General features: G+C 42.6%; 2 protein-coding genes across 2 annotated transcripts in view; one reads left to right on the top strand and one right to left on the bottom strand.

Annotated features, from left to right (window-relative positions):
• vcanb (versican b) overlaps window positions 1–4,042 on the top strand; it is a 36,911-nt gene extending 32,869 nt beyond the window's left edge. Inside the window, exons 15-16 of the mRNA XM_040157822.1 lie at window positions 675–857; window positions 990–4,042. Coding sequence (XP_040013756.1) covers window positions 675–857; window positions 990–1,243 — 437 coding nt within the window. The 3' untranslated portion in view covers window positions 1,244–4,042. The remainder of the gene's footprint in view (window positions 1–674; window positions 858–989) is intronic.
• A 4,627-nt stretch (window positions 4,043–8,669) lies between these two features.
• Window positions 8,670–14,870, bottom strand: LOC120806499 (hyaluronan and proteoglycan link protein 1-like). Its single transcript, XM_040157732.1, has 5 exons — window positions 14,765–14,870; window positions 12,466–12,629; window positions 11,250–11,448; window positions 10,474–10,776; window positions 8,670–8,959 (listed from the first exon to the last, which is right to left on the bottom strand). Exons 1-5 carry the CDS (start codon window positions 14,868–14,870, stop codon window positions 8,670–8,672), a joined length of 1,062 nt encoding a protein of 353 aa, XP_040013666.1.
• Between the last annotated feature and the right edge of the window lie 1,658 nt (window positions 14,871–16,528).

The raw sequence follows: 16,528 nt of genomic DNA, 5'->3' as shown, positions 1-16,528 counted from the left end.
TCCCTAAATGCACCTCCAGAAGAATCTTTAAAAGGTGTCCATTTCAAATGAGAGAAGTAAAACTGTGACAAAAAAGTACAGAAAGCAAACCATTCACTATTTTTGTCGGGTACCGAAGTGACCTGAGTCAATCAGGCTGGAATCAGAGTCAGTCAGCAAACCCATAGTATGCTTTAAAAATGGCTGACAAGTTACATGGCTGAAGTACACAGTTTATAGTTAAATGGCATCATTGCAAACTCAGAACTATATGAGAAAGTCGGCTGGTCCTCACCAGCAACAAGAGAACTCCATTCCATCATTTCTCTCTCCAGAAAGGTCTCCTCCAACTGCTGCCTCAGTATCTCACTCATCACATTTAAAACCACTGCTCACCAGACTGGATCTCAGGACGGTTTAACTCTGGTTGGGTAGACACTGAACTTACTGACAGACTGCCTTCCACTACGTTGCACCTTTTTTAGAAATGGAAATAATCGTAGCGGACTTTAAAACTTGAATGTCTCATCCCGCTGGCCGATTTTAAACTTCAATTAACTTAGCGATGTCTCTGATGCCGTGTGTGCGTTTCTTTGTCTTGGTTTTTCTCTGCCGAATTATCGCTATGACGTTTTTAAATACATCGATCTATTTTGAGCGTCTCACATTTAGCTGTTTTGTTTCCCACCATCCAGTGTCCTGTGGGCAAGCCCCAGTGGTGAAGGATGCTCGAGTGTTTGGGGCCGTGAAGCCTCGCTACGAGATCAACTCCCTGCTCCGCTATCACTGTAAACAGGGCTTCATCCAGAGATATGCCCCGACTATACGCTGCCGGGCCAACGGCCAATGGGACACACCCAAAGTTACTTGCATGAGCCGTGAGTATTAACATTGGGGTATCCAGATTGTAGGATGATGTAATGTATCGGCAGTTTGGTTTATAAGTACAGAGCTGTGCAATGTTTGGACCTGTTCTCACTTTAAACTCTCTTTTCCACCCTTTCTCTCAGCCACAACCTACCACAAGTCATTTACTTTACAACGCCGCAACAACCAGAACCAGGAGCAACAAAACAGGCACTATAACCATCACATTCATCACACCAAGGGTCATCAGAAACACAGTCAAAACCCAGAGCAACAGCAGAGTTACAACATCCTGCAGAGCCTCTGGAACCCTTTCCAGAATCGAGTCCAGCAGCTGCTGAGGGAGAAGCGGGAACTGCAGGGCCAAACACACAATGAGGACAGGATGAGACACTGATTCGCTTTTGCGTTTATTTGTAAATCAGCTTCGCAGCTGCAGCCAGTCACAGTAGGTTGGCCATGTCGGTACAGAGCCATCAATAGACAGATGGAGTACAACTGTCTATCGATGGCTCTGAAAGGGGGAGACGTTTCACCAGTACGTTGCCCACAAACGATTCCAGGATCTGAACCATAGCACGAGTGAGAATTTGGTTCATTCGTAAAGTTAGCTCAGATTATATCAAATCTCCCTGCAATGTCACAATGCTCTAAACAGGAAGACCGGTGCTTTCATGGTCTCACTGCGTGGTAAACTTGACAGTCGAACACCACACGGGTGGTCTGTGCAACTCCAGTGAGTCGTCAGATTGTGATGCTGTGTTCACTTTCTCCTGACCCCGAGAGAATGTGAAGACAATATGTTAACCCAGTGCCTTCTGTGAAATCTTACTTTAAAGGTGCCCTGTGGAGTTTTTCTGTGAACCGTGTTTACATTCACTGTTTCTCACCAGTGAGAAACAGTGACTTCTGTGTATCTTTGCATTTCCTTTATCATAAAATGTTGGCAAAGCACATTTATTTGGAAGAATTTGAAATCTACATTGTTTATATCAGTGTTTGCTATTGAGAAACTCTCAAAGGACTGGTACGACCTGCGAGGCCATGGTCACATGACCCATGGGGGTTAGCCAAACTAGGACTCCCGCTAGGAGGAAGCTAATCTGCTAGCATGGTTACTATTAGATTGTTATCTCATAGACCATCTCTGGTTGAGGATAGTGGCTCTTAATAACCGCTACTGGCAGAACACACCCAAAGCTCTGATGTAGGCACCAGGTTTTGACAGAGAAGAAGAATGTGTGCTAACTATCCAGCATGAGCTCAACAATAGCTAGGTTTCCACCCAAACGTAGCGCAAGATGCAAACGGATTTTGAGAAACTCCGCTAGAATGCTAATTAATTCCCGTTTCCATCCACACATGAGACGAGGTCGTTAAAAGAGCTGCGGTCGGAGCTCAGACGATGGGAAACCGCGTGGAGAACGTGATGGAGATCTGACGTTTCTGCTGGTTCCATGTGGGAATGTGAGGGAAGGTTCCAGCCTCCTCATGGCTCCTCACAGACCTGATGGTTTCCTCTCTTCGCGCTTCATGTCTGTTTCCATTGCACTTTGTGGCAATGGTATCGATGAACCAACTTTTCAACCTCAGCCGTAAAAAGGGAAAATCATTAACAGATTTTGTTGAATCTCCAGCGTAGAATTTTTCATGCGCAAATTGAAAATGCTCATGAAAACTGGTGGATGGAAACCCAGCTAATGTTGTCGAAGAGCAATGCTAAATCGGTGAAGTGGTCCTTTAAGTTCTTCCTCGCTGTTTACTTTCGTACGGAACAAGCGGACAAGCTACCAAGGCGACCAAAAGGTAGCTCACTGATAACGTCAGCTGTGTCCTTAACCCTTGCCCTGCCTCCTGTTTTCCTCTTTCTTGTCTTTGCTGGTGTACCGCTGCATTTCCTGGCCCGTTACCACTTCCGCCCGGTGCTCAGTCGATTGGCGCGAAACCATCGGCGGGACTGTATCACGTCACCCGCAGAGACAAGATCCCAACAAAACAGGAACCCCCTCCTAAAAACTGTCGCTCCATGGTGCTACTAGTGTTCAAAAACTCCACAGGGCACCTTTAGTTTTGGGAAGATACAGCACATACAGAATGAGCAGTGCAGTGCCAGTCTCACTACCAAAACACAATGTTTGAAATATTTGTGGTTTATTTTTATATGAGCTAGTCCAGTAGTTTTGAGAATTTAGATCATGTTATTGATAGACTATAAAGAGCAGGAATCCATCACTTTAAATTATTATCACAGAACATTTTCAGCTTGTCCAGTCTCGGTTTTGCTGCTTGTTACGATCCATTTTCTACTGGTTGATTTCCCTTGTAGAGCTTTGTACAAAATGTTTTAGCATAGAAACGGTTTTAAAAGGCGAGATGGGGGATTTAAAGAGCGGCACACGGAGCTAAGGAGCGGACGGCAGATTGTTATGAATGTGTGGTTTGTGTGCTGTGGCTATTAATCATAGGATATATAATATAGACACTATATGAAGCCATATGAATTTAACTTATTGTACACTTTAAAACTATGAATGGACTGTGACTGTGATATCAAATAAAGGTCATTGGAACCGAAGTGATTCTGTCAGTGATGACTTTCGTGCCGTTTACAGATTCAGTCATGTTGTTTCTTGTAGAGAGATCATCTTATCATTAACAGTAGTACATGCTGCCGTGGTGGATGTTCGGCGCATTTGTTTAGCAGCGTTGACGCTTTCCATTGTGCTGTGACTCGAAATCAACCCAACCAATTCACCGCCAAAATGCTCCTGATGGTTTTTTTTTTTTTTTTGAACATTTTCTGCATTATTAAGTTGCGTTTTGGAAGTGTTTCCAGCTTAGATGTAGTATGTTGCTTTTTGCTACAGATCAGGAAACTGTGTTTTTAACCCAACACATAAGGGAATGTGAGAAAGACGTATACAGACAACTTCTACGTCCTCCGCTATATTTTTTATGAGCTCTTTATGCATTTTATCTTCATTTTCCATGTTCTTCATACATTTATTTTATATATGGTTTGACAATGTATTGTATATGCATTTTAAAAAAAATCTTTTTCTACTCCATGTGGTTAATGGGGTTTACTGTGTCTGTGGCACAAGAGCTAATTTTTATGTACTCATTGTATCTTTCTCCATTCATGTTACTGTAAAAATGTCTATCATCCTGGTCTTAATGTCATTGTCAGCTGTGTGTGCAATAATATGAACTATTATAACACAACCTGCTTGTGCAGTTTCATTTCGTATCGCTTTATTTAAACGACAAGTCTGGCGTTCGCTGGGCGGTAAAAGTTGATTTGGCGGGTTCCTATAATTTGGGCCACTTTTTGCACCATCAGGGTGGTTTCCATGTGAACAATTGGGCTTTGTTTCAGAGTTTTAAACTTTAAGGGAGGCGCAGAGGGAGAGAGGTGAGTGAGGTGAAAGTGACAGGTGCATACAGGGGATCTAAAAACAACAGGAAGTAAGCCTGTCAACACATTCAACAGTTGCTCAGTGGCAGTGACACAACTCATTGAGGCAGGCAACTTTAAAACCCTTAGCGCCCAAATGCGGTAGTTTGTGCCAGAGATGGAAGTCATAACTTGTCGGTTTTGGTCGTTTCGTGGGAGGTTTTTTGACAAAAGGAAAAATGCAGAATAAATCCAGATTTATCCTTTAACTCAGCCATCATCCAGCTTGTCAGTCAGCTCTGCTATAAGGGAAGAGTCTCAGCAGATGACACCTCCACAACACTTAACATGACTTTGAGTGAAAAGATGCAGAGGTCCTGAAAATGAAAATGAAGTTTATACGCTTGCTGCTTCCATTTTCACCTTTATAATGAGATAGAAAATATTATATAAGCTTCTTTGTAGACATTCAGAGTAAATGAATGCTAATAAATGGTGGTCTGACACCTGTGTTATCCTACCTTGCCACATCCAAACAACTGCCTCCTAGAAACCGGCACAACAACCGTGAATCAACGCAAGAACCATGGCGTCACCTACGGTACGTCACCGCTCAGTTCCCAAAAACAGTGCCGTGCTTTGGCAACAAACCGCATTTCAGTTACAGAATGGACTGAAAGCAGCACCATGAATGGCCTCGGTGTTTCTGTCAGGAAAACATTTGTGTAGGCAGCACCCCTCCCTTTGGAAACACGTTGAGCACATTACCGCATTATGCAGGAACTGCACCTGGCACTCTCTGCAAACAGCCATCCCAAAGTCAATTACAGCCGGGCTCCGGCCGACAGCAGTGCGATTTCACCCAAGTTATCATGTTGTTTTTTGGATAGTAGGTGCACTCAGTGCCCCCAGTGTAGAGAGAGAGAGAGACAAAGTCATAGTTTATGTACTATTTTATTGTCCTTTTGTCTTTGGGTCCCTAAAGATTCCTTGTATGCTGCAGGTATTAACAAGGCTCCTGATGAGCAAAGTTAGTCAGACAGTACACAAAATAAGAGGCAACAGATTCGGTGTTTCTTTAAACCTTTAAAGGAAATTTGCGGAAATATGCTTCTCCACTTTTTTTTGCTGAGTGTTATATGAGAGGATCGATACCACGCTCATGTCTGTACTCTAAATATAAAGCTTAAGCCAGCAGGCCAAGTTAATAATTCAGCTTTAGAGGCGGTGGAGGAATGATTTTGCTTCGGTTTGATAAAGCTACACTAGCTGACTCCCCCTATTTCTAGTCTTCATGCTGTGCTAAGCTAACTGGCTGCAGACTGTAGCTTTATATTTAACAGATAGATATGAGATGGTATCAATCTGCACCTCTGCACCAATTTTACATGTTTTAACATTAACATGTTACATCTTGTTTTTTAATCCATATGCAAACTGAATCATAAAAATAAAAATTCCTTAAACAAACTTGCACTTAACATTGCAAATAATACAAGTTAAAAGGTAGCCATCTCTTACATTTGCAACACCCGCGGTGGACTCTTCTTCACAGGTGTTGTTCTGTAAAACCACAATGGTATTTTCCCTAATTGTCTATGGCTAATTATTACAGAAAGTTATTTTTGTGAGTCTGTCCAGCCGTTCTTCGTTGATACGTGTAGCAGGACTCTGATTGTTCAGTGGCTTGTCAAAGGTTGAGCCAAGTAAAGCTAACCCTACACCAGGCCCAAGTGGATGACCTAAACCGGTGCCTGGGCAAGCTGGGACTGTGTGCAATGAGCTTACGCTCGATCAGTGTGCACCATTTACTCTCTGATACCCTTACATGGAAGAAACCCTGAGTACCTCCATGCAGGAATTTTTGGTATTTTGAAAGCATTGTATTTCTGTCTCATTCAGCAGACTGGTGCAGGCTGGCCGCAGGCCTGCTGTGTCTGATCGCTGAGCCCCGAGACAGGTTGGCCAGTTCGGAGCGAGGCCTTGCAGAGCTGAGATAGCAATCAGGGAGCCAGACGCCGCCAGGAAAACCGTGCTCACTCAGGGCCAGGCTTAGTCCCGTTGGTGACTTCAGCACTCAGTACGCTACTCCGTGATTCGGTCACAAAGTGTTCCCTACGTGCTACAACATCAGATTATATTAACGCAGTGATTTACCGCTCGCAGCCTTCAAGAGGAAGATTTAGATGTCGACAGACGACATTAGACACTGTACTCATTCCCACTAGTAGCCTATAAACACCATCTGATAACCATCCGAAAGTAAGGTTAACGTTATATCCATAGTCCCTGATAAAGTCACTTTAGCTTACCTTAACCTAAACGTCGCCGTGGCTGACCTGCCTGTTTTTTCTGTTTTGTCTCGCCTCCTCTGTTGCTGCTTTCTTTCAAATTTTCAGTGGGATTCATAGTCCATGAGTTTCTTCCTCTGTCCTAGGCTTGACTTAACGTTAGCTAAGGTAAAAAAAATCAAATAGCTAAATCAGCTTCCGAAAAGGTTTTGGGCAACTGAGCTGTTTTACCAGACAGGAGCCAAAATGTGTGAGTCGACCGGTAAGACTGCACTAAAACACTAATTAATTCATGTCCGTTTGTCCCTATTTCACATTATCATTTAGTTTTTAATCATTGATGAAAATTGTGCTACCTTTCATCATAATTTTTATCTTTTTATTTAGTTAGTCTTGTTTCCTGGAAAATACAGAAAAAAGAGGTCTCCTTGAATATTTTTCATCATGGTTTTTGTTGGTGAAATCAACACAGATCAAATTTTTGTTCTGAGCAAAATCAACGCTGAAAAAGTCCATTGACGGCGTTAGCCGGAGTGCACCAGCGATCGCAGCCTGCCGCATAGCACCGCTAGCAAAGAGGAAAGAGTAGCATGGAGAAGAGAGGTCTGTGGAAATACCAGATCTATATCTTGGTCTAGGCCAAAGATTTTATCATCAGCAGACATCCATGGGATCACGAACATACTCTTGAAGATACAACCCACAACTGAGTAACAGGTAAAAGGATACATTTTTGATTTTCCCTCCAAGGTTTGCATAGGCAACACTATGTGACTGATTTGTGGAGTTACGCTCGGAGGGGTGAGGTCGCAAATGGGGCTAGCCATGGCCCTGCTCATTCACTATAAGAAACTACAGCATTTGTATCAAAAATAGCAGTTTATCAAGGCGCTACATAGCCAGAGTGCGTGGATGTACACTGAGAGCTGCTTTGCTGTGTCCTTGTTGAAGCTAAGTCGTGCTCTGAAGTTGAAGCCAAACAGCGATACAGCCACAAAGGTCTACTTCGCCGTAAAACTCAGCTCGTAGACTAACGATTCTCTGCAACATAGTACTGTTTTTATTCATGCCAGGCATTTTCTATTGCTGGACAGGGCGAACTACCGTTTGCCTCCGCTTCTTTTCAAGGCCTCTTCTGTATGTTCAGTGCAAAATTCATGTATGCTTTTTTTTTTTTTTTTTTTTTTTTTTTTAGGACTGTGGATGTTTGTATTTTTACCACTGTTGTTATACGTTTTATGTAAACCAAAGAGACTTGGATAGTTTGGCAAGAAAGACAAAAAAAAAAAAAAAGTAAATATTTCTACAGTATATCAAAAAAATCATCATAAACAGAAATAGATTTCTAGATAATCACATCCTACATACTTAGAAAACATAAACAATGCTAACAGTTGGATGTTCCTTTCTCTTATTTGTTTTAGTGATTAGACTGATGTTTGGTCCAACATATTTGTATAAAAACCAAAAATACTGGACGATATGATGAAGTACAAAGTACCAGTCATAGCACCTTGTTAAGAATGGACAGCAAGGATCAGTTTGGTTGTGCTAGGCTTGCATCCCTATCTGACAAGCATCAGAGGATCTAAGCGATCTTTCTTTTTGTGTGTTTTCAGCTGTGTTTCATGGCTTTGTAGTTGTTCCTGGTCTTGAACAAAACAAGATAAGTGCCCAAAGTATCAGTTCAACCATGAGACATTTTGGTGTTAAACTGATCTCAGTTCAGACATGTCGTTCCGTGTTACATGACATGCATAGTCCATTCTTGAATGACTGTATGGCTGTAGCTGTGATACCCCCCCCCCCACAAGAACCCACCCACCCTTCTAAAAGGCATTGATTAAATAATATGAACCTTAAATATGTGTAAACTATCCGCCATAGAGTATCAGGTCCCAGGTTACAAAGCAACAACATGACTGACAATAATGTCTTAAGGTTTCCATGAAATAAAGCATCACAGTTTGAATGTGTTTGTTCATACCTCCAAAATCTGTCTCTTTGCCACTCCACTAGTGTGTTCACTAGTTTATGTGTGCGCGTGCGTGTGTGTGTGTGTGTGTGTGTATGCATGCTAAGCTGTGTATTTATGTGTCCCGTGTTTGCAGGTTGTTTGTATGTGTGTTTGTATTTCAGTTGTGGCCCTTGAAGCAGTACACTCCGTACAGCTTGTGCTTCTTGTCGGGGAAGCCGCCGAACCTCACAGCAGCTTCTGTGGGACTGCAGCGCCGGCGGGGATGGGAGATGGGGTAACGGACACTTCCATCAGCCAACCAGCCAGCGTCACAGCGGTCATAGCCCTGCAGCTTCCAGGCGGCATACATCTGGCCGACCTTGGCAATCTGAGCACCGTCTTTTTCGCAAGCCCTGACCGCCTCATCATAGGTCAACTTAGAGGGATGGATCAGGTAGTAGAACCGACCTGGAAAGATAGAAAGAAAGGCAGTTAAAAACATGAACATAAAGATAAAATATGATAATAATCTAAATAATAAGTCATAATATGAGCATAGAAAACACCATGTACATCAGCGATCTCCCATCTGTGTATGACGATGTATAAATCCTCATATATGCAGATGACCCTGTCATCTACACTCTTGAGAGAAAGTGGCTGCTACGAAAAAAAAATGTTCATGTCTTGCCTTGAAATCTAGGAAATAAGTGAATATATTTCACTAAAAAACAAAGACTTTTCCAAACATTTATGCTGGGTCAAATATGTGCGTTATCTTAGACCCTACTCTTGTGTATAAAAATCATATCGTGAAGATGAGCTGTGCACTGAAGTACAACACTGTTATCTTTAAATGTATTAGAAACTTATTCGCAATGATTGTTTTCCTCATTTTAATGATTTTAAGTGATAGTGATCAAGTAAGATAACTTTAAAAACAATCAGGTCACCTCTTAAAACTTTTTGTACTTGGTCCCTGACTAATAAATTTAATCAAATTAATCAAAAGGGTTTATCCCCTTAGGATCATGGACGTATTTCATAGTGATTAGTTTTTTTTAAGTGTTCTAGGGTATATTGTGTAAAGGTTGACATTTCTAGCCTTATGATGGTGATACAGGAAATGTTACCACAAAGGTTTGGATTCATCCTCTGAGTACCTTGAATATCCACTGCAAATTTTGATGCAAATCTGGCTCACACTTTATATGTCTTATCTACAAAAGTGACTATTTTAAGGTGAGGCCAAAATGGAAAGTTCCAGGTGTGCAAAATGGAAAGGTTCATCATCTAGGGACTATGAGTGGGCTCAGTACATTTTATGTGATTCTGCCAATTAGATATTCTTATTATTTGTAAAAAAAAAAAAAAAAAAAAACAATTTCAGCCTAATGGTGATTCATTAATAATATTTGGATTCATCCTCTCTGAAGCATGATTTTTTAAAGATAATTTTATGAAAATGAGTATTGCAATCCTCGCCTTACATTAAGATGTTTCCAGCTAAGATGCACTGCAAACTGCAAAGACTCAATTTTCACTTTGAATTAAAAAAATAATTAAAAAAAAAAACACTCTGGACGTGCAGCTTTGCCTTTCAAAATATAAGCGAAAAATGGTAAATAAAAAAGTTGTTTTTCTTTTTCTTTGTGTTGCCCTGCGACTTTCCTACCACGGCTCACCCTGAAGCGTGCAGTTTAGGAAATTCAAGTGAAAATTCAATGGTGGTTGGACACTTTGACCTAGTATTAGTAATTGTTTGAGAAGCGTTTCAGCTGCAAATGTCTGCACATAAGGTCCTGCCACTGTGCTCGCAGGACAAAGGTGAATGTGTCAAACACAAAGATTCTCATGGAAAACTCACTGAGTGTCTTTGTGCAGTGAAAAATCAGCCTGCTGGTATTTATTGGATTATTGTCTTTAGGAACCTGGTTAAATAAAGGTAAATGCACAAACACAGGTATAATCATGTCCTTCACCTTTGTAGTGGGACGTGAAGCAGAAGACATCGTAGTGGTTCTTGTCCTTGTCTCTCTGGCCATAGTTGCGAATGCCCGGCACTGTGTTCTTGCCTCCACAGGGTTCCCTGGGGGTGTGGATGGGATACTGGACCGAGCCGTCATTCAGCCAGCCAGCGTTGCACCAGTCCATCCCTCCTTGCCAGGCATCATACAGCTGGTCGAAGGACGCCACAATGGCATCCTGGTCACGACATGCCCGCTCAGCGTCGAAGAAATTGAGGTTGTAGCGACCCAGGCGGGGGAAGTACGGGTAGACAACACCTACGTGGTGAGGTGGGGAAAAGAAAAAGAGAGCGGAGAAAGCGATATGATAGACGACCTGCCGTTAGCAGACAAAACTGGGATCCATCCTCTGGGCTTCGTATTCGGTCCCGTTATTTAACCTAATGACTGAAAGCGAGAGCACGTCTCGCGGTGTAAGCGCAGCTGTTCCTCTGTCAGCCTGGTGCCAGCGTTTTGGGCTTCAGGCAGTAATGGCTGATTTCTCTGGCTACTCTCAAGCAAAATGAAGCTGCTCTGACACTCATGTACACTGTGCTTGCAGAACACAATTGCTCCTGACATTCACCCAGGCAGTCTCGGCTCACGGAGCTAAATTTAGTCTTTAGTCTTAGACTGCAGCCTGTTACAGTACAATGACATTTGATAGACATTTAAGGTTTAGACAGTTTATTAAATGGCCAAATCTTCATTCTTTCCCATTTTTAAAGACTTAGTTCAACCGAATATTATACCTTCAAGGTCGAGAGACACCACCGCAGTTCCATCTTCCAGCCCATCAATAACTTCACATTTATATCTCCCATAATCTTCCAGGGTGATTTCTGTGATGACCAGAGAGGCGTCCATGGGTGAGGAGCCTTGTAAGTGGACACGTCCATGGAAACTGCCGTAACTCCTTTTGTGATAATCCATGGCAACAAAAACATCCACCTAGAGCAAGATGGATAGCGGTGAGTTCATGCTGTGAAAGTAAGACTTTCACACTACCCGCACTGGATCGTAGAAACTGTCCAGAACACAAACCCCATAAAATGGCAATTGCAAAAATGTCAGACTTTTGCTTTAATGTTTGAGGCACTTTGGTTCATCTCTAAAGGGCCACTGACCTGTGGGACCACAATACAGAGTGTAACTTTATTCTGTAGCTTCCCAGTAGGCACAGTGAAGGAAAATTTGAATGAACGCTGAGATAGTTAGTAGCTGACTGAGAAAGAGTGGGCTCATGGAAACCGATTTCCGACATTTATAGACTAAACGATTATAATTTTTAAAAATAGTCCACAGATTAATCAGCAATGAAAGTAAGATATCATTAGTTGAAGCTCTACATTCACAATTTTTTTTTACCACATTTCCTATCTGAAGCCAAGCAAATGTGTTGACTGCATTTCCTTCCTAAAAAATTTAAAAAGCAGATTTTTTAAAAAATATTTTGAGACCTCCTTTGTTTACATCCATATTCACATCGGCTTTCAGTCTTGTCCTTCCCTTCTCTTTTCCAGTGCATTAACTAGGTGCATTTCTTGGCACCTTCCCACCAACTGTCAATCAGTGGAAAAGCGTTAGTCCGCCAAACTTGCTTGCGCTGCACGATTGCATTACTGCCCAGTCGGCAGTAATATGCTTGCTAGCAGCAAACAAAATACAAACAAATTAAAGAGCCAATTATCACAACGTTGCTCCTTAGCACCATGAGTGGATGCAGGTTAAGATGCCCACCTTCGCTGTTAAACAAGTCAAAACGTCACTCTGTCAGTGTTGGAAGTATGTGACATGCTGTGCTATGCACAAATACAAGTAAAATTTGAGATTGATACACAACAAAACCAGTGTAGCATTCCTTTAATTTAACGACTTACTGAGGTTTAAGGATGCTACACATGCTTAAATGAAGAAAACGTTTAACAACACACTTAACAATCTATAATGAGTCAGATAAATACCAACCTCTTTCAGGTAGTCTGAGGTCAGCTTGGTCCATTTGATCCTCATCTTGCGATTAGGCGCCAGTGACTGGTCCCTTTGGATCTTGCATGGCAAGGTAGTGTTCCCCCCTCGCCTCGACAGCACCTTTGATTGTTCCGCCACCACCGAGAGTCGAGGGCCATCCTCTGCAACACAGAAGCACAATCAGAGACCTAAGATAAATAGACAAAATAGACAATGACCATATCAACTACCACTCTGTCTGAACCTACATTCTTACAGACATTTACGGATATAGTTGCTTTTTTGCTGATAAAATTCAATATATGGTTCCAGAGTATAATCGTTAAAAGGAATAGTTCAAAATTTTGGAAATACTCTTATGTGCTTTCTTTCTGAGAGTGAGATGAGGGGATTGATATCAATCTCATGCCTGTGTGTTAAGTACAGAGCCGGAGTCAGGATGTAGTTAGCATAGCTTAGCATAAAGACTGGAAAAGCCTGGCTCTGATGTTATGGAGGTAAAATGTTTACCATGTTCACAATCTTAGTTTAGCATGTTAGCATGCTAACAAACACACTGCAGATATTTAGTCTTAAAACAAAGTATTGGACAAATTCAAATTTTCCATCCACCTGTTTTTATGCACATTTTCAACTTGCACATGAAAAAAAAACCCTGAGTGTAAATGCTAAAAACAAAAAAGCTTTTCGCTCTGCTAAGGTGGAAGAGTTGGGGTAGCCTACGGATGAAAGCAAAACAACGTGCAATGGAAACGGACTTAGTGAATACACGCTGATGCACGTGAATCACGTGACTTAAACGTCTCTCGTCGCCTCCAGTGAAGACAGGAAACCATCAGGTCTGTGAGGAGCCGCGAGGAGGCTGGAACCTTCCTCACACCAACACATGGAACCAGCAGGAACGTCAGATTTCCATCATGCTCATCATGCTTTTTCCATCGCCTTAGCTTCGACTGCAGCTCTTTTAATGACCTCGTCTCGCTGCGTTCTCCTTTTCTAACAATTTCTTTTGCCAGTTTTCTGAAATTTCTGTGAAAATTTGCCCTACGTTTCAATTGGAAACCTAGCCGACGATGTTCTCTCAGAAAGAATCTCCCAAAATGTTGAGTTATGCCTCCTCTGAACTGCCTGCTCAGCTTCAGCCCCCGAGTCATCACACCAGTGTCACTGACAGTCTGCAGCCTCCACTGGCAGCTGGTTTGTCCACTAATAGTTTGTTTTTTAGCTAATTGGTTATTAGTTTTTTTTTATTTTTAATCAGTTAGTAATTAGTTATTAGTTAGAAAGTAGTTAGTTGTTTGTTAGTTTTGAATTATTTATTAGTCATTTATTGGTTTGTAAGTTCTGATTTAGGTAGTAAATTATTGGTTAGTTGTTCATTGGTTTGTTTTTCAGTTGTTAGTTAGTTGGTTTTTAGTTGGTCATTGGTTCGTTTTTGGTTATTAGTTTGTTAGTTTTCATTCATTTTATTTGCTTATTTAGTTTGTTGTTAGTTGATAGTTTGTTAGTTTGATATACACGTATTTAGTTATTGGGGTTTAATTGATTAGTCAGTGAGTTGGTTTTCATTGAGCTGTGTATACTTTCAAAAGCGTTGAGTTGCATTTCTGAAAACAAAATGAAACTCATTTGGATGATAAATCCTCAGTGAGATGACACATCGAACATGAACAGCTCTTTCCTTCTCAACACCAGTAGGTAAATCACCAGATCTCAACTGGCCACATACACACCAGGATTCTCTGAACTATATTCCTATTTTATCATCGTAAATGTTCTGGTTTAGTGCAAATGTCATTAGAAACGTAACTGTGTGTGTTTTTTTTTCTTACAATGGTTTGAAATCTTGACATGGACAAACAAAGTTTTCATCTGTGAGCAGTGATAGCCTACTGAGATAGATAACTGTGTCTCACTCAGATAATAATCCCCCACATAGCCTCTTATCACCGAGCCACAGCGGCAGAACACGCTGATAAAGCGGGGAAACAAATGACACTGCAGAGTGAGTGTCATGAACGAAACGCAGGAAAGGACAATGGACAGGGCCTCTGTTGATTCTGCAGAACTCTGCATGACCGTGTCACCGTCCGAAGGAAATTCAGTCTTTCCACTGAGTTCTATTTGTACAGCGTCAAATCATAACACGTTATCTCAAGGCCCCTTTAAGGTCAAGGCCTTACAATATCGTAAAGTTCCCACCATGAGCAAGCACTTGGCCACAGCGGAGAGGAAAAGCTCCCCTCGAACAGGAAGTAAGCTCCGACAGAACCGGGCTCAGCCGACGTCCACTCACCTGTGACATAGATGGTTCTGGAGTGCTCCAGTTCGGGGTACAGAGTGTCCAAGCTGTTGTCTGCTAGACTCAGGGAAATCAAAACACAGATCAGCGCAGGAATCATCTTCACTCACCAAACCGGGGGTCTGATCACTGCAGAGACACACAGAGAGAGAGGGGGGGGGTTACAGTACAGCATGTGCAGTAACAGGATGCTAAGGAAACTCATTTCACATGCTGTCAGTGCAAGACGCAGATCGTACTGTGGTTGATTATCGGTACTGTAGCATGTCGTGCACGCAGCTGGGTTCAGAACAGCGTGACACGCTCTCTCTATCTGCAGTGCTCGTTCTCCCCCCCCGAGAGCTCCCTAATCACTACGGGAGAGCGGAGCAGCCTGCATCCTCCGCACTGAGCACATCTGCAGGCGAAGACCCGAGTGAAAAACCTCACGTTCTCACCACAAAGTTGTTGAGCTCAAAGCACGAAAACCGAAATAAAAAAAAACCATCACTTTGAATTGTCCTTGAGGCGCAAAGCGGGCGAGACGGGCTACACGCCACGCAACACGCCACGCAACACACTCCGAATAGCACATCAATGCAAACACACAGCGTGAGTATGTGACGTACGTACTGTGCAGTAAATATTCCCTGGCATCCAACCGTGCGAGGAGGCAGCATGTCCCGGCGACACCGACGGTCCACAACTTCACAGGGAGACTGTGCCACAATGCAGCGTCACCCCCACACCTCGGGCTTCATTCACCCACACTCACACACACACACACACACCGCAGCCCATCCTCTACACACTCCTCACACACAGAACAGGATTCACCGCCTTACTCCCGCTTCGGGGATGTGTTTTACGGAAGTTCAGGGCTGCCAATAGCGAAATTGAATTGTTCAGTCCAATTGGAATCTCCTTTTCTGCTTGTGTGTGCGTGACGTTTGACAAGCTTAAAAATCAAACTCAGTAATCAGAGTGAACTCATTTTCACGCTTTCATGGTTGCTGCATCCACCTGGCGAGCTTGAGCGGCCGTCAGCAGCTCTACGGCAACGTAAAACCAAGGCCAATAGGTGCCCTCTGAGGGACGGAGCGCCAAGTTCTCCTCGGTCTTATCGGGTTGGGTGGGGTTTCGTTTTGCCGTCGCGGGTCTCAGGTCCTTGTGTCGATTTGTCCAGTGCCTGAGTGGATCCGAGCGGACCTGAGTGTAAAGGGGATCCGCTGCGATCGCATTGTGTGTTGAGGCGAGAGGGAGACTGAGGACCGTGGACTTCACGGTTCACCGCCGGCTTTGTTCTGGCGGCGGAGCTGAGGCCGAGCTTAGTTTGGGAAAATCAGAAGCCTACGAGATTTATGCTATCGAATGACAGTTTTTTGGATTTTGATCAACAGTCTTCGGTGACGAGGGATCTTAAAGTCACGTGCTTCATGCACGTCATGATTTATTTACTGAGTTTTTAAAAAAGGTTTTTCTGATGATTTGAGATTTTTTTTCTTATTTTCTGCATTTCGACACGGGTGTTTGTTTATGTGCACATTGAACATCCATCTAAATACAAGTCAACACAAACACACCTACTCACTTACAAGACACGGAGATGACAAATTAGAACGTTTCTCATAATTTAATGTATTTAAATAAACATAGATAAATGTGTTTTCCGGGAATGTTCCATTTTTAAGTCGAAACCCGCGTTCACTGTTTCAGAAAACCAGAAACGTGTGAACGGACAGTTGATTCACACAGAACGGTTCAAGACCCCACAGATGA

Source organism: Xiphias gladius, chromosome 20 (genome assembly GCF_016859285.1).
Source record: "Xiphias gladius isolate SHS-SW01 ecotype Sanya breed wild chromosome 20, ASM1685928v1, whole genome shotgun sequence".
Taxonomy (NCBI): domain Eukaryota; kingdom Metazoa; phylum Chordata; class Actinopteri; order Istiophoriformes; family Xiphiidae; genus Xiphias; species Xiphias gladius.
This window is presented reverse-complemented; position numbering and strand designations above follow the sequence as displayed.